The 19070-nt window shown below is 35.3% G+C and overlaps 1 protein-coding gene across 1 annotated transcript; it reads left to right on the top strand.

The window, feature by feature from the left end:
- The first annotated feature begins 4289 nt into the window (after nucleotides 1-4289).
- LOC112710064 (uncharacterized) lies at nucleotides 4290-6957 on the top strand. Its single transcript, XM_025762158.3, has 4 exons — nucleotides 4290-4516; nucleotides 4905-6148; nucleotides 6236-6430; nucleotides 6610-6957. Exons 2-4 carry the CDS (start codon nucleotides 4916-4918, stop codon nucleotides 6811-6813), a joined length of 1632 nt encoding a protein of 543 aa, XP_025617943.1. The 5' UTR covers nucleotides 4290-4516; nucleotides 4905-4915; the 3' UTR covers nucleotides 6814-6957.
- Nucleotides 6958-19070: the final 12113 nt, after the last annotated feature.

Raw genomic sequence — 19070 nt, forward strand, 5'->3', positions numbered from 1 at the left:
ATACACACATAAAAATTAAGCAACTAAATAAATTATTATATATTGGTATATAAATATATATTATTTAATTTATTTTTAATATATATTTTATATTGATAATTCATTTAATAACTGCCTTTTTAAATATATAAAATATTTGACTCTTTATTATGATAACTATATTTCTTTTTTAAATGAATCTTTGAAGATTGATAAACCCCGTTTTGACGGTTTATCTTGTATTGATTTTAAGAGATTGTATCACCTTTTACTCACATTTATTCAATGAAATAGCATGATTTTGTATATTCTCCTTTAATTGTGCTTAAGAGTGAAAACATGCTTTTTAGGACTTAAAATAGCTAAATCTAATTCTCCTTGATTCCATTAGATGCCTTGATATGTTTGTTAAGTGATTTAAGGTTTAGGAGACAAAGATTGGATGAAGGGAATAGAGAAAGAAGCATGAAAAGTTGGAGAACTCATGAAGAAATGAAAGAACCGGAAAGCTGTCAAGCCGACCTCTTCGCACTTAAACGACTATAACTTGAGCTACAGAGGTCCAAATGATGCGGTTCCAGTTGGATTAGAAAGCTAACATCCGGGGCTTTGAAATGATATAAGATTTGCCATAGTTGCTACACGTATGGTGGTTAGTGATTAGGATAGAGATCCTTGACCACCAACCCTTGCCAAGACCTTTTTAGGCCTTAGTTTACTTTCTTGCCATTTATCTTTCATGCTTCATATCAAAACCCCAAAATAACTCACAACCAATAATAAGACACTCTATTGTAATTCCTAGGGAGAACGACCCGAGGTTCAATACTTCGGTTTATAAATTTAGGGGTTTGTTTTAGTGACAAATAACTTTTTGTATGAAAAGATTATTGTTTGGTTTAGGAACTATACTTGCAACGAGAATTCATTTGTGAAATTCTAAACCATCAAAAATCCAATCATCAAAATGACGCCGTTGCCGGGGAGTTGCAATGATGTTATGTTATTGGTTATTGTATATATGTGAATATTGTGAATAGCTTGATTTTGGGATTGCTTGTTAGTTTTTGCTAGTCTTAGTATTTTGTTTCATTATTTCTTATTAGTTTTTGCTTCTTATTTTCTCTTTCTACCATGAATTCTCACTTTGGCTATGAGTGTAGTTACAATTATGTTGTAGGTGATGAGAACTTCAATGAGGATGTGTATCAAGGATGGAACAAAAAGATAATTATCTAAGGAACAAAAAATTCAACTTCACCACCTTCCAATCGATTGGATTTCATTACCAATCGATTGAATTTGGCTAAAATTTCAATGTCATCACTTTTCAATCGATTGTATTTGACAAATCCATGTTGTTTTCGTGAATTCAATCGATTGAGTAACAAAAACAATCGATTGTTTTGAGGCATTCAATCGATTGGAAAATATAAACAATCGATTGGTTTAAGCGAAAACCATTCTACCTTACAACTTTCAATCGATTGTTTTGTGATACACTGTAATTCAATCGATTGAATTTCAAGGAAACACGATTTAGAAGCCATGGACAAACGTCACGAGATCAAATTTAATATTTTAATCGATTGGAATGGCCAAAAACTTTATTAGGATCAATGGAGGATATAATTGGCTGTTATTTTTGTATTTGATTGTTAATAAATTAATAGATAATTGATAAAATAAAAATTTATAAAATAAAAAACAGTTTCTATAATTAAATAAAATATATGGGGATAATTTGTAATTAAAATTAATTCAAAGACTATGTAGCAATTGTTAAAAAAACTCTGAAAACATATTTTCTAATGAGACCATTAAGTGATCCAAAGATTCTGGAACCATCGAAACCTGAACCCACAAACTTTGCTCACAAATAACTCAAAAATGAAATTTGGTTCACCTTTGTGTAATACAATTCTACAAATCAGATAAATACACAACAAACAAAAGAATTCTTATAAGCCATTTTAAATTTCTTATTCATATGTTTACTATTCCTAATAGCTAACACATAAAAAGATTGCTTCACACATTTTCAATGCTAATAATAATAACAGCGACATCGTTAACAAAAGCTAACATTGGACAAAAAAGAGAAGAATAGAAGTTAAATCCTATATCATTGTGAGATCTTGGCCCCAAAACAACAATTTCATTTTCTACCTGCCTCAAGCTACCCTTCATGTCAATCACATTTATCAAAATATGAAACGATTAGGATGTTTCGAAATTAAAACAAAACGATTGAATGACGTAACTAAACAATTAATTGAGTTTGCACTTACCTCGGAATTCACCAAACAAATCCTAGCTTTGTGATGACTCACCCGCTTCCATCATCTGACATGGTAATAATGAAGCTCCATGTTTGAGTGTACAATTTTGTGGGTGCTTCAAGAAAACAACAGTTTCATAATGAATATACTTATATCCAGGTAAACACAAGTTATTATATTCAGCTAGATATTCTACACTCATTTCCGATGATTAAAAAAAAATCTGCAAAGTTCAGTTCAATAAAATTTTAAAGGATTAATTTTAATGACGATGTTATGCCAACAAACTTAAATGGGACACTTGAAACTCAAGTCTAGGGACAGATTTTGACATATAATATAGTAGTAACAATCAAGAAATGAGGTAGAAACCATAGATTATAGATATTCCAGCTCAAATAGTTGGTCTAATACTCTAATCAAGAAAGATTTCCAAAAAAGAAAATAGAAATAGAAATGTATAGTATACTGTTTATATAATATATGCATAAGATCTATGGAAAAAAAAAACTATTGTACCAATGACATCAACATACAGACATCTCAAACCCAATAGCCATGGTTCTTGACTTCTCCCATGTCGTGGGTATTAGACTATTAGTTGGGAAGAAAGAAGGAATCTTTTCCTGCTTTCAGGCGCGTGACGTACAGCAGATTCCATCGCCGTTTCACTTTTCCGACAGCCATTTCTCAAATCTATATTTTTTACTGCAGCGACACGTTCATGAAGATTTTTGTTCTTTCCCATCGTGCTTCGTCCATATCTGGCTTGTCCCTGCTTCATCATACATAATCTGTGCCACCACTATGAACCACCAGGACCCGTTCAGCACCACCGCCGCCCCTAACGTCCCTCACCGAAGCCTCAGCAGATAACCTGGGACTTTTAGTTTTTTTTTCTTATGTTACTTTTTGATTTTTCTGTCACCAAAAGTAAAAGAGAAGAGAGGAAATTTGATTTTGAGAATGGATTTGTGCGGAAAACCGCCGCTTTCACGCACCGGAGGGACATCTTGATATAAAAGTTGAACTTGTACTTGTGACCACATGTCCTAACCTCTTTCCCCCAACCCCTCACAAGGGATTGTTCATCGCAGACAGTTAATTAGCAAAATGCAAAAAGGTAAAAAGTTGCCAACTTTAAGGGTACCCAACATCATAAAAAGTAGAATTGGAACCAAATTTATAAAAAAATAGAGAGAAATAAAGGATGGGGTATCGATAAAATAGGAGTATACCGATTACTTGAGTTGGAGAGATGAAGCTTGAGATTTAGGGATGAGAGTTAGATACCGTAGCTCAACTATTTCCTGAGTTAAGTCCTCTACTTCCTCTTTGTCCTTTAACTTTTCTACTCGCAATTCTTCCTTGTTAGCCTTCAACTCCTGCACATCCAACGGGGTATGAAGGAATGCCGCCAGCGGTGCAGCGACAACAACTTCAGCATCGCCACGATTTCTGCCCTCATCTCCATCATATCTGAACCCACAAAAAGAATATTAATAATGCTAATAATAAATCCCTCAAAAGCTAAACTGAAACAAAAATTGTTAGTGAAAAGACTTTGAGGAGCATTTTCGGTGTGGTAGAGTTGCTTGAGGATGTCATTTTGAATTCTGATTTCAAATGAAAAAATTGCGCTCAAAATTTGGTGTTCAAAAAGGAAAAGATCGCATTCAAATTGTTGCAGAAGAGAGTTCTGCTTCATTACCTAAGGGACAATGAGTTCTCAATCCATTGTTTATCCTAATCATCCAATCAGAAGCTAGTATTTTCGTCTTCTTCTCCTAAATGGTGGTTTTGGATTGCTGCTGGATTAACTCTCTTCAATCAATTGGACAAAGATCTTTTCTGATAATCTTCCACGAGATAAAAACGTTTTGGCTTTTTTCTGAGGAGTGAAACACAAAAGAAAGAAAAGGTTTGGGAGACACCTGTCACTCTCTCATAAACCGTTTAACAGTATTAAATAGTGTGTGGTTTTACTGCCTAGTTAACCATTATATATTAATAGATTATTATTAATTTATTATTATTAAGTGAAGACTTGCTTGGAAAACCGAAACGGCAAAGATCTCCTGCCTGCATGACGCGTCCCTGTCTCTCTCTATTAATGGTGTATGATTCAATTTCTTTCTCATTCTCACACTCTCCGTCTAACACACTGAAAATGGAAGGCTGATGATACCCTAACCCAGTGACCGTAGACGGCTAGACATGTCTTCAAAGGCTACAACACTCGTTCTTCGGAGAAGGTAAGTCTTATGTCCTTGCTGCTTTATCTTTTTCCCCCTCTTAGTGAGATTGTTGAATGAATGAAAGTAGTACCACATTAGTTTGGTTTATGTGGGCAAGCACTGTTTGAAAAATAGCTGTTCAAATTATGGTTTCTTTCTTATGGCATAACTTTATTTCCAGCATTATTTGCTTTTTACGAGCTACCATGTTGAATTAATAGGTTTGGCTTTGTAAAATTTTAAGAATTGCCATGTTGAAAAACTCATTCGTAACCCTAGACCCCCGTAGTTCCCAAATGAATCAATTTGGTTAATATGTGTTTTTCGTTTGCTCTTTAAGCATGATTTACTATTATATTTTGTGTGGTGTCTATTTATGATATCATACTTGCTCCCAATACTGCAGTTGAGAAAAAAATGGACCGGTTCTCTGCTCTGCCGAAAATTATACTTCATGACATTCTTGTACGGCTGCCTGACAAAGATGCTGCCAAGACTAGTGTTTTGTCAAAGGCATGGAATGACACATGGTTTTCATTTCCCAATCTATCTGTTTGCAGTGAGGATTTTTTCTCTGAAGATGATGTACCCACAGGAAATAGACAAAGGTTTAGGAAATTGGACATTCTCATTAATTATGTTACAAAAAGATTGCTGAGGCTACGTGACCAACGCTTAGCAATCAAAAAATTTAAGCTTGATTTGCAAAATTTAGACGACCTTACGCATGTGTCCCACCATGTTGATCAGTGGATACAGATGGTCTGTGAAAGTGGCGTCCAAGTACTAGAACTTTACCTTAATGATGACTGTGTCAGATGGTATGAACTTCCACTTTGTGTCATTGAAGCCAAGTCACTTATTGAGTTGGAGTTGCTCGGGGGAATCAAAATTGACCAAGAACTTCTAAAGCATTCCATGAAGTTTTCTTCCGTGAAAATGCTATTTTTAAGTCGTGTACTTTTCACAGATGAATCGGCTATTGAGTATCTCATTTCTCATTGTCCTCTTACTGAACGTTTCATCATGGGTGTTTGTTACATATATAACCATCTAAGGACAGAACATCCTCCAGCGGACAGGATCGAAAAGGTGGAATCATTATCCCTGCAGGGTTTACAAAAGCTCAAGGAAGTTGATGTTGAAGGAATACAAGAAGTACATATTGATTCTCCAAATCTTGAGGAGCTATGCTATCAAGCTTGGGATCTCAATGCACCGTTCAAGCTGAATTTTGATAGTTGCACAAATTTAAGGTGTTTGCAATTATGTAATTTAAAGGACACTGCTATTGCAGACAAGTGGTTTTTTGAATTGTTTTCTAAGTTTCCTTTTATTGAGAGCTTGAAACTATTTGATTGCTCTATGTCTGAGAGGATTAATATTTCGAGTCCTCGACTCAAGATCTTGCAGTTAATGTTTTGCTCTAAGTTGAAGGAGGTCAATGTTGATGCTCCAAATTTGTTATTATTTGACTATCGTGGTGATGACAAACCTGTTATATCTTTTATGAGAAGTTCTAATCAACTTGAAGTCAATATTTCTACCTATGTGGATTTTCGGCACTTTTATAGCTTGAGGGAATTTACCCAGAATATGCCACAAGTGATTTTGGCATCACTTTCCCTCTCTATTGGACATTCATTTCCTGTAAGTATTCACTTGCTACTTTCTTGGTTCTTTCTTCATGCATATTGATATGTGGCTATTTTATTTTATGTACCCTGAATTGTGTAGGATGATGATCCATACATGCCTGCATTGCTAGTTTCCTCCACTACTCCTCCAAGTATCAAACATTTGGTGTTGAGCGAATATTCACCTCCGGATAGTGAAGCTCTCTATAGCCAACTACTTATGAATTACTTGCTTTCAAGTTGCTTCCCAAAAACAATTTCATTCAAATATCATGGTCGTTTCTCATTCATTGAGGTATGTCATTCATTATCTTCAAATTCTCTGTTTAATACTACCATTTACAAATTAGAATTGTACTTCCATTCCAGCAGTGTCTTCAACATGTCAAATATACATATCTTTATGCTTTTTCATGAATATGTTCTTTCTAATTCCACCGCATATTTTGCAAAAAAAAAAAAAAAAAACAACAGTTCTTCTATGAGAAGCTGATGGGCAGTGAAAAGGGAGAGTGCTATTGCAGTTCAGGTGATAGAAAGTGTTGGTGGCATGCCTTGAAGATTGTCAGCATCTCTTGTTCATTCATGACTGATGAGAACGCTGACTTTAAGGCCATGCTTGATGCGTCAGCGAGATCTTTTGAGGAGAAAACAATCACTTTTAGCTTAGAGCTGTAATCTTGCTATTGTCAACCTTTGAACATTCCTAATTAGAATTAAAAACTTTAATGTTGATGCTGAGTTACATCTATTTATGTATTGAAGTGGCTATTATATAACAGAGTACTATATGGAGCTAATGCATTTAACTATTCACATTAAGTTTCATGTCTTTCTCTTCTTCTCTTTTATAATACGTATTAAGTTTTGGCAAGTTTGAAATTACCCTTAAATTTAAAATCACCAATTTAATCCCATTCATAAAATAATTATTTTACCCCTAATTAAATTAAACCTAGGGAAAACCATATGATGAGTTTGGAAAATTCTTATTTAGTTTTGATGATGAACAAATATTATTAAAATATTTAATTACAAAATTATTAATTTGATCTTAATTCATATTTGTTTAATTAATAATTTTGTTGTGCAGATTTTATGTTGGGCCGAAAAATGAGTTTGTGGTATAAGCCCAATAATCAACCTTGCTACAAGTTATATATTAAGTGGCTGAATTTTTTGATGGGCCAAGCTCAATGTTGTTACAACCAAGCTCATGATTAATTTTGATGAAAGATTCCTATGCTTGATCTGAAATCAAATTCATCAGGAAAGCAAATGTTACTAAATGGGCCTGATTTAATTATTGCTACAACTAAGTCCAATTCCATTTGAGGTGAAAATTCCTCATGCTTTGTCCGAATCCATGAGGCAAAGAAAAATGAAAGCAAAATGCTTCCAACGGATCCAAGTATTTCACCATGTGATGGATTTCAAAATCTATTACATTGTCAATTAATGCATGGGAACTATGAGAGAGAAAAGTTTCAGCTGAATTGATTGATGGCCATAATGATAACACGCCACTCTAAGCTAGGGAAGTAAAAGCAACTTTTACCAACAAAGTGGTTTATCACATTGAATTGCTTTTCTTCTAAGTTGTTTATTCTCTCTCATCTCTTTCTCTCTTCTTCTTCGGTCCTTGTCTAGGAAATTATGGAAGCTAAGTTGAGCTACCAAAAGGAAGAAGAAGCTGCATGCATCAAGACCATCAAGTTAATGATGGCAGGAAAAAGAAAAGTATGTAGTGGCTGAGATTGTCACCAAATGTGGTTAGATTTGGTGAGGTAATCTTGAGCTCTTCATGCTCAAAAAGGAAGAAGAAGATTCGGCCAGCAAGGGAGATTCTTGAAGCATGGCTTGTTTTTGATTCTGCTCAACCACCACAGAAAGTAGCTAGAGTGGCGAAGTAATGGTTGAGGTAGAGATTGAAGCAGATGAAGTCATCATCATCATGAAGCATCAAGGGCCAGAAATCCATCTTGGAGAGCAAGCCAAGGATGGAGAGTTCGGATTGATGAAGAGTGATGATCAAGAAAGGACGAGAGGTAATTGCATGTTGGGTTTAGCATGGTTATCTCTTCTCTCTCTATGTGGCCGAACCGGTTATGTTTGTTGAAGGAGGAAGAAGTTGGTTCGGTTTTTTGGCTTCAATAAGTGGAGGCTTCTCTCTTCTATAATAAGGGAGAACAACCACTGTTTGAAGCAAGGAGAAAATTTGAGAGTGCAAGGCACAGAGTTCTCAGAGCTACCTGAGCTAACAGTTTTCTCTTCTCCTTCAATGTTCTCTGTTTTGTAATTTTTTTGTTTAATTTTGTCATGTCTTGGGTCTCATGGAAAAAGGCAAACAGTGAGGTTTGTATGAAAAAGTCATAGAGCGAAAAAAGGCAGAGAGTGCAAAATTAAAAGCCATAGATGTCTTAGAGTTCCTTTGTTCATCTATGTTGTGTTTCATGATTCTGTGGGAATCCCCTTGTAAGTTGGGTTAGCACTTTACAAGTTGTAATCAGATTGATTATATTGAAATTCCATCATGTTTGTGATGGAGACTGGATGTAGGCTGCACTGCACTTAGCAGCCGAACCAGGATATATCTAGGTGCAATCTTCTCTCCTTTCTACTCCATTTCTGTTTTCTACTACACAGGAGCAAAAACCAAAATTATCTTGTGCCAAGTGACGAGACAAAAAGAAAAGTCTCGTGGCTAGGGACGAGACAAAAGAAAAAGTCTCGTGTGCAGTGATGAGATAAAAAGACTAAAAGTTTCCATAATTGGTCTAACAAATCAGCAAGTATCATCAAGCAAAAAAGGGGGCTAAGATTCAACCCCCCTTCTCTTAGCCACTGAAACCATCAATTGGTATCAGAACTTGGTCTCAAAGAGATCAAGCTTTGCAGCTTGGAGTAAAGATCCTCATGGCGGAAAACAGTGGTGCAAATGTGGTGTCTTACAATCTGGCTGAAGGTCAATCAAGCAACAGACCTCCCCTTTTCAATGGGAAAAATTATACCTATTGGAAGGAGAGGATGAAGATATTTGTACAAACAGTGGATTACAGACTTTGGAAGATTATCCTTGAAGGGCCTCAATTCCCAACTACCACAGGTGCTGAAGGAGTAGTCTCTCTCAAACTAGAAGCAAGATGGACCGAGAAAGATAGGAAGAAGATAGAGTTAAATGCCAAGGCAGTAAACCTGCTCAACTGTGCTATCAGCTTTGAGGAATACCGACGAGTATCACGATGCACAACGGCAAAGGAAATCTAGGACAAGTTACAAATCACTCATGAAGGAACCACCATTGTAAAGAAAACTCGGACAGACATGTTGAACAGAGAATATGAAATGTTTGCAATGAAGGAAGGAGAATCCATTGATGAACTGTTTGAACGGTTCAACTCCATCATTGTTGGCTTGGATGCTCTTGGAATTACTCATTCAGAATCTGTGCTAGTGAGAAGAGTATTGAGATGTCTTAAAAAAGAGTGGGAAACAAAAGCTTTAATTATTTCTGAGAGTAGTAGCTTAGATTCCATGACACTTGATGATTTGAGAGGAAATCTTCTTGCTTTTGAAAACTCCTATTTGAAAAAAGATTCAAAAAAGAAAGGAATCGCTTTTTCTTCTGTGACTAACCCTCTGGATGATAAATCCAGTGATAATTCTTCTGAAAATGAGTTTGTGTTGTTTGCAAAAAAATTCAGGAAAATGATGAAACTCAAAGGCAAAGGCAGCAGCTCAAGGAGGATGAAGAAAGACCTTAGCAGAGTAATCTGTTACAATTGCAAGAAAATGGGGCATTTTAAATCTGATTGTCCCAAGTTAAAGAAGGAGGAAAAGCCGAAAAAGGGAAAGAAGAAGGGACTGATGGCTTCATGGAAAGATTTGGAAAATGACTCAGATAATGATGATGAAGAATCTGAGACTAAGTCACAGCCTTGTCTCATGGCAAATGAGGTAGATCATGTATTCTTTCAAAACCCTGACACTAAAGACCTTCATCTTATGATAGATCACCTCTCTGAAAAAATAAGATGTTTTCTGACTGATAATCAAGATCTTGAACAACAAAATTTCATTCTTAAAGCTGAAAATGATTTTCTTAAAGAAAAACTAAGAGAGGCCGAAACTGCTTGTGATCTTGTTGAAGAGAATAAGCAGTTAAGAGCCCAAGTGAGAAACTGTAAAAGTGACCATTCTGTTCTTGCATATGTAGACTGTTTTAAAAGAAATGAAGAGTTGCTTGAAGAGGTTAAAAGGCTTAAGGAAGACTTAGCCAAGTTTACACAAAGTTCTGAAAATCTTAATCAAATTTTGGCTAGTCAAAAACCTCTCTATGATAAAGCTGGGTTGGGGTTTTATAAATCTGAAAAATCTCATTTTGAAAACATCCCTTCATCTTCAAATGATACAAGGTATCAAGACCCAACCTACTTTAACAAAACAGCAACTCCAAGATTTTGTAGACTATGCAATCGAAGTGGACACTTTTCAGTTCAACATTTCTTTGGTGAAAGAATGATAGGTGATAAAGTTTACAAAGTTGTTTTTGATTACAATGATTTGGGAGAGATGGTTTAACGTGAAAGGATCCAAGAAAATTTGGATACCTAAGGTCACTTGAGCTTATTTTGTAGGTATGCCTAGCATCCAAGAAGAAAGAAAATATGTGGTACATAGATAGCGGATGCTCTAGGCATATGACTGGAAAGACAACCTTCTTCATAAAGCTTGATGAATATGATGGAGGACTCGTCACTTTCGGTGATGATGCAAAAGGAAAAATAGTGGCTGTTGGGAAAGAAAATGATTCAAATTGTGAAGATGATGGAACAAGCAAAGAAAATCCCAAATCTGTGCAAAATGAAGAATCTGTTAGCCCAGTTTTGTCTAGTCAGATTGGAGGAGACATTTCCATTTTGTCTCCTGAGCAAGCACGAGCAACTGAAACAGTGAGACCACCATAAGCTCATCAAAGCTCTACACTTGTCCGAAAGCCTAGAAAATGGAAGTCCATGAGGAGTTATCCTCATGACTTCATCATTGGTGATCCCTCTCAAGGAGTAACAACAAGATCATCCACCAAAAGACAAACCGAACCTAGCAATCTTGCTCTCTTGTCACAAATAGAGCCTAACAATGTCAAACAAGCTCTTGAGGATCCATCATGGGTTAAAGCAATGCAAGAGGAGCTTGCTCAATTTGACAAGAATAAGGTTTGGACACTAGTACCTCATCCGGATGGTAAGAAAGTTACCGGTACTAAGTGGGTGTTTAAAAATAAACTTGGTGAGGATGGACAAGTTGTTCGTAACAAGGCTAGATTAGTCGCCCAAGGTTACGATCAAGAAGAGAGTATTGATTTTGATGAGTCTTTTGCTCCGATAGCTAGAATGGAAGCAATTAGGTTGCTTCTTGCCTATGCTGCCCATAAGGGTTTCAAAATGTTTCAAATGGATGTTAAATGTGCTTTCCTTAATGGCTTTATTGATAGAGAAGTGTATATGGCTCAACCCCCCGGTTTTGAACATAAAAATTTTCCAAATTATGTTTTCAAACTTTTAAAGGCTCTTTATGGTCTTAGGCAAGCTCCAAGAGCTTGGTATGAGAGGCTTAGTGCCTTCTTGTTGGAAAACCATTTTCAAAGGGGTACCACCGACACTACTTTATTTATTAAAGCATCTAATGATGATATACTTCTTGTTCAAGTTTATGTTGATGACATTGTATTTGGATCGGCCAATGTTTCCTTGTGTGAAGAGTTTGGAAAACTCATGACTAGTGAGTTTGAGATGAGTTTAATGGGAGAGCTAACTTTCTTTCTTGGCCTCCAAATTAAACAAACTCCTAGTGGTACTTTTATTCATCAAGGAAAGTATGCAAAAGAACTTATCAAAAAGTTTGGCCTAGAGAATTCCAAATCAATGGGTACACCAATGCATCCTAATACAAAACTTGAAAAGGATGGTGATGGCCAAGATGTGGATGAAACAAGGTATAGAGGGATGATAGGTTCACTTATGTACCTTACCTCCTCTAGACCGGATATTGTCCAAAGTGTGGGTGTATGTTCAAGGTTTCAATCTCACCCAAAAGAATCCCATCTCACGGCTGTTAAACGCATCATTAGATACATTAAGGGAACTTGTAATTATGGTTTATGGTATCCTAAATCTAATGACTTTTATGCAGTAGGGTTTTGTGATGCAGATTTTGCGGGAGATAGAGTGGATAGAAGGAGTACATCCGGCATGTGTTGCTTCCTTGGAAGCTCACTCAACATGTGGTCAAGCAAGAAACAAGCCACATTGGCTTTATCTACAGCTGAAGCAGAATACATTTTCGCATCTGCATGTTGCTCTCAATTAATTTGGTTAAAAACACAATTGGAAGATTACAAATTAAAGATCAATAGTATTCCTTTATTTTGTGACAATATGAGTGCTATAAACATTTCAAAAAATCCTGTTCTGCACTCAAGAACAAAGCACATTGAGATAAAATATCATTTTATTAGGAAACATGTGCAAAGGGTACTATTGATATTCAATTTGTAAAATCTGAAGACCAAATTTTTGATATTTTTACAAAACCCCTCTGTGAAGACAGATTTTGTACCTTGAGAAAAAGTTTGGGAATGTTTGATTTAAGTTTCATTGAAAATTTCTGAATGTGTGACTCTGTTCAGTTTTGCTCGTAGGTTTGGACGAGATGAAAATAATGGCATAATGGAAGAGCTGTGGTCAAGGGGGAGGCAACGCAGAATTCAAAATTTTATGGGCCCCACCAAAATTCCATGACCCCACCATAACAGTTTTGTTAGTTATCTCTCATGCAAATAAGAATCTTCTTCCTTGTGTCATCATATCTTCTTGGAAGTGGTTATTGTCAAATCAAATCCCTCTCTCCATCTAATCCCTTGATTTAAGGCAACAACTTTTCAGTTTTAGATTTCAAAAGTTAAAAAGGAAAATTATTTTTTGGGTAATAACCACCCCATAATGGTCATTACTTCCACCATTTTCTCTCTCTAAGCCTCATTTAATGCGTCACTCACCTTGCCTCTCTCCCGCTCAATTCGGTTATCACCCCCAACCTTTCATATTTCATTCCTCCATTACCATGAAAAAGAAAACCGCGCCAATAAAGAGTGAAAGAATTCTTCTTTCTCAAAAACCATCAACACCCCAAACCCACACTCACATCCACATACATTCTACTTCCTCATCCTCTCCCTCGCCCCCAACCAAACAGACCGAAGCCATGAGAAGAAAGGTAGTGGCACAAAAGAGTTTCGGAAGAAGAAGAAGCGGGAAGAATAAGGAAACCCAAGTTGAGGAAGAGCAAGAATCTCATACATCTTCCATTCCCTCTCCACCACCTTCATCACCGAAGAGGACTTCCCCCAGAAAAGGCTCACAGAAAAATCAGGAGTTTGCACTCAATGACACCACTGAACCTCCAAATTTGGAATTCTTGGAATTCAGAGACAAGTATGGCAAGACTCACTCCCACTTTGATCCAAGCAGATTCAACTCTTGCACCTCTTTTGAGTTTCACAAAGAGGTTATGGAAAAGCGTCATTTGTGTGTAACCTATCTTATTAGCCTCGAAACTTTCACTAACAAAGGCATCAATATATCTTCTCTGTTTGAACTCCTCAACTGGAAGCCACTGCTTCTCATAAAAAAACCAGTCTATCCTGGCCTTGTTAGAGAGTTTTATGCCAATATGCGACTCATTGACGGCACTCTTCATTCCTATGTCAAAAGGGTTCAAATAGTCCTTGATTTTGAGACAATTGGAGCGGCCCTGGGCTTCAAGGATGAAGGACCGTGAGCATATATGGTGGACAAATGGGATACACAAGTTGGTGTTCCATACAAAACTGTTCTCCAGCACATTTGCGAGAACCTTTCTGGATTGCATGGCACCATTCCAACACATAAAGCTCTATGACCAGTTAATTCTCTGCTTCACCGAATCATCACCCATATTCTGACTCCCCAAAGCGGCTCACACAACCGAGTAATATTTTCTGACTGTCTCATATTATTTGCTTTGGTTACCTCTACTCCTATATCCTTTGGTTATATTATGATTAGGCACATGTGGGATTCTGTTAGAAGCACCAGAAAGGCTAACCTGCCTTATGGTATGTTTTTAACTAGAATTTTTGAGTATTTTAAAGTGGATTTGCTAAATGAGACTGTAGAAAACAAGGTATCTTCAATCAGAGGAGGAGGAGCAACTAAGGAAACCAAAGGGCGAAAATCTGCTGCATCGGATAGTGACTATGAAGGCAGGCCAGAATCTTCCAAAACAATCAAGTCCATCAAACAGATTTTGGGAGAATTTTCAAACATGGCAGACATGATGTTCCGATCTCACAAAGAGGCCCGCAAGCAAGCTTATGAGAGTGAGAAAGCTTGGAAGAATCGCAAAGAAAGGGTCAATCTGATGATCAAAAGTTTTAAGGAGGATCTGAGAGATGATAGTGAAGGAGGCGCTGAGGAAGAAGATATTAATTTTTCTGATGATTAATGACTGTTTTTTTTTTACTTTGTTTGATATTGGCTCCATTAGGCTCAATCTGTTTTTTGTAGGAGCATGACTTGATACTCACTGCTCTAGGATAATCTCTAGGATACTGTGATATACTCTTGCTACTTTATCTTGAATATTTTGCTATGTTGGTCATGTTTTGTGCAGGTGCCCCCGTGATGACAAAAGGGGAAGGAAATTCAGTTTTCAAAATTGAAATTGGAACAAATAAAAACAGGGGCTAGAACAGGGGATGAAATTTTCAAATTGAAAATTCATGATCACCCTTGTTCAAAGAATGCATGTTGTTATTGCATTTGGCATTTGGTTTATCATGATTAGTTTATTTGGCATTTGGTTTATAATGATGTTTGATTTATTTTCATGCCTGGCTGTTGATTCATCATTGATAAACTTGTTGGATTGAAAATTTATTTTTGGCAGTTCCTTTAAATTGTATAAAGTATCAAAAACTGCCTTATTTTGCTCTACAAATATTTTCCATCATGTTGTTTTGCTCTGATATCCTAAACAGGAAAATGTTTGAAAAATATTTGGATATTTTTTTATGTATGGAAAATTTTGAGCAGAGAATCAGTTTATGATATCAAATGAGTTTTGATTATCAATTAAAACTGCTCATAAATCAAGCATTTAGCATCATGAATAAATATGCTAAATAACATTGTTACTTGGAGCTTGATTCAAATGTTACAGGTTAGTGCTTCCCTTGGTAAAACAGCATACATTAAAGGGGAGTCATGTGACATTTAGAAAGGGGGAGAAATTCAAATTCAAAGGGAGTATTTCTTACTCAATCTTTAAATTTCTTTCCATTTCAATTTTAGTAATGTTTGTCATCAAGGGGGAGATTGATGAGTTTGGAAAACTCTTATTTAGTTTTGATGATGAACAAACATTATTAAAATATTTAATTACAAAACTATTAATTTGATCTTAATTCATATTTGCTTAATTAATAATTTTGTTGTGCAGATTTTATGTTGGGCCGAAAAATGAGTTTGTGGTATAAGCCCAATAATCAGCCTTGCTACAAGTTATATATTAAGTGGCTGAATTTTTTGATGGGCCAAGCTCAATGTTGTTACAACCAAGCCCATGATTAATTTTGATGAAAGATTCCTATGCTTGATCCGAAATCAAATTCATCAGGAAAGCAAATGTTACTAAATGGGCCTGATTTAATTATTGCTGCAACTAAGCCCAATTCCATTTGAGATGAAAATTTTTCATGCTTTGTCCGAATCCATGAGGCAAAGAAAAATGAAAGCAAAATGCTTCCAACGGATCCAAGTATTTCACCATGTGATGGATTTCAAAATCTATTACATTGTCAATTAATGCATGGGAACTATGAGAGAGAAAAGTTTCAGCTGAATTGATTGATGGCCATAATGACAACACGCCACTCTAAGCTAGGGAAGTAAAAGCAACTTTTACCAACAAAGTGGTTTATCACATTGAATTGCTTTTCTTCTAAGTTGTTTATTCTCTCTCATCTCTTTCTCTCTTCTTCTTCGGTCCTTGTCCAGGAAATTATGGAAGCTAAGTTGAGCTACCAAAAGGAAGAAGAAGCTGCATGCATCAAGACCATCAAGTTAATGATGGCAGAAAAAAGAAAAGTATGTAGTGGCTGAGATTGTCACCAAATGTGGTTAGATTTGGTGAGGTAATCTTGAGCTCTTCATGCTCAAAAAGGAAGAAGAAGATTCGGCCAGCAAGGGAGATTCTTGAAGCATGGCTTGTCTTTGATTCTGCTCAACCACCACAGGAAGTAGCTAGAGTGGCGAAGTGATGGTTGAGACAGAGATTGAAGCAGATGAAGTCATCATCATCATGAAGAATCAAGGGCCAGAAATCCATCTTAGAGAGCAAGCCAAGGATGGAGAGTTCGGATTGATGAAGAGTGATGATCAAGAAATGACTAGAGGTAATTGCATGTTGGGTTTAGCATGGTTATCTCTTCTCTCTCTATGTGGCCGAACCGGTTATGTTTGTTGAAGGAGGAAGAAGTTGGTTCGATTTTTTGGCTTCAATAAGTGGAGGCTTCTCTCTTCTATAATAAGGGAGAACAACCACTGTTTGAAGCAAGGAGAAAATTTGAGAGTGCAAGGCACAGAGTTCTCAGAGCTACCTGAGCTAACAGTTTTCTCTTCTCCTTCAATGTTCTCTGTTTTGTAATTTTTCTGTTTAATTTTGTCATGTTTTGAGTCTCATGGAAAAAGGCAAACAGTGAGGTTTGTATGAAAAAGTCATAGAGCGGAAAAAGACAGAGAGTGCAAAATTAAAAGCCATAGATGTCTTAGAGTTCCTTTGTTCATCTATGTTGTGTTTCATGATTCTGTAGGAATCCCCTTGTAAGTTGGGTTAGCACTTTACAAGTTGTAATCAGATTGATTATAGTGAAATTCCATCATGTTTGTGATGGAGACCGGATGTAGGCTGCACTACACTTAGCAGCCGAACCAGGATATATCTGGGTGCAATCTTCTCTCCTTTCTACTCCATTTCTGTTTTCTACTACACAGGAGCAAAAACCAAAATTATCTTGTGCCAAGTGACGAGACAAAAAGAAAAGTCTCGTGGCTAGGGACGAGACAAAAGAAAAAGTCTCGTGTGCAGTGATGAGATAAAAAGACTAAAAGTTTTCAGAATTAGTCTAACAAATCAGCAAGTATCATCAAGCAAAAAAGGGGACTAAGATTCAACCCCCCTTATCTTAGCCACTAAAACCATCACCATATAATAGTCACCTAAAGTTTGAGAGATGAACAATTTAATTTAATTATAAAAATAGAATATTATATAACGACATTTGATTTAAATATTTGGATTGAGCCACGTTTGAAATTTAAATATGAAATTTGAACTATTTTGATTTGTGAATATTAGGGTTAAAAGAAAAGAGAGGAAAGCAATAAAGATGTAGAGATTTTACTCAATTAAACAACAAATAAACAAGGTTTAGGATTCAGTGGTCCATAACGTTTGGACCATTAAATGATCCATAATAAAACATATTTTTTAAGTTTTCTTAATAATTGTTAAATAGTCTTTTTTTGAATTTAATGACAAATTAACCTCATATACTTTATTTAATTATAAAAACTATTTTTTATTTTATAAATAATTCTTTTATCATAAATCTATCATGTTTATTAACAATCAAGAATAAAAACACTAACGAATTAGAACTTCCATTGATCCTAGCCATTCCAATCGATTAAAATATTATATTTGACCCGTGACGTTCGTGATAAACCATTGAAAACCAATCGATTGGACTATCACACCAATCGATTGAATTATAACTCAATCGATTGGATTACAGTTTACCATTAAACAACCGATTGAAAATTGCCATGATTTTAGCATAAGTCAATCGATTGGTCATATTAACCAATCGATTGAACGATGACGAAACAATGGATATTAAATAGACAGATAAAAAATTAAAAAAAATAGATATTGAGTAGATGGATGTTCCAAAGAAAAACAATGAAATTTTTATAATCAAAGAAAATGATACACGATTTCAATGGTGGGATTGAATAATTAGTGATGGATTATTCACCAATTTATAATGTTAATATTAAGGAAAAGATAAGATTAGAGTATCTAAATCAAAATAAAACCGCAAAAATTGAAGATAGAATTTTAAAGATAAGATAGATGAATAACAAGATAATTTCTAAAAACGATAATAAGATTGAAATAGGCGTAGTACACATTTCAATTGATTGGGTAGCACACTTCAATCGATTGAATTTGGCAAATTCATATTGTTTTGGTGAATTCAATCGATTGAGTAACAAAAGCAATCGATTGAATTGTGAGACCTCAGGTTGTTTTGAAGCATTCAATCGATTGGAAATTCTAAACAATCGATTGAATTACACAAAATCCACATTTAATTCATTGTTCAATCGATTGATTTATGCGAAAACCATGCTTCCTTGCAATTTTCAATCGATTGTTTAGTGGTAAACTGTAATCCAATCGATTGGTTTTCAATCAAACACGATTTTATGGTTCATCATGAACGTCACGCATTAAATATAATCTTTTAATCGATTGGAATGACCAAAAAATTTATTAGGATCAATGGAAGATCTAATCCATTATTATTTTTGTTCTTAATTGTTAATAAATATGATAGATTTATGATAAAATAATTATTTATAAAATAAAAAATAATTTTTATAATTAAATAAAATATGTGAGATTAATTTATAATTAAATAAAAAAAATTATTTAACAATTATTAAAAAATTAAAAAATATATTTTATTATGGGACTATTTAATGGTAAAAAAAGACACGGGTGCCAAATAACAAACTGCTCTAAACTAAAAATCCAGATCAAATATT

The sequence above is a fragment of the Arachis hypogaea genome, chromosome 9, assembly GCF_003086295.3.
Source record: "Arachis hypogaea cultivar Tifrunner chromosome 9, arahy.Tifrunner.gnm2.J5K5, whole genome shotgun sequence".
In the NCBI taxonomy this organism is placed as follows: Eukaryota; Viridiplantae; Streptophyta; class Magnoliopsida; order Fabales; family Fabaceae; genus Arachis; species Arachis hypogaea.

Bases quoted from the DNA above. Each gene is read 5' to 3' on its own strand.
- LOC112710064 (XM_025762158.3), top strand. From the start codon at position 4,916: ATGGACCGGTTCTCTGCTCTGCCGAAAATTATACTTCATGACATTCTT. The intron at 6,149-6,235 runs GTAAGTATTCAC...TGAATTGTGTAG, and splicing joins CTATTGGACATTCATTTCCT to GATGATGATCCATACATGCC. The intron at 6,431-6,609 runs GTATGTCATTCA...AAAAAACAACAG, and splicing joins GTCGTTTCTCATTCATTGAG to TTCTTCTATGAGAAGCTGAT.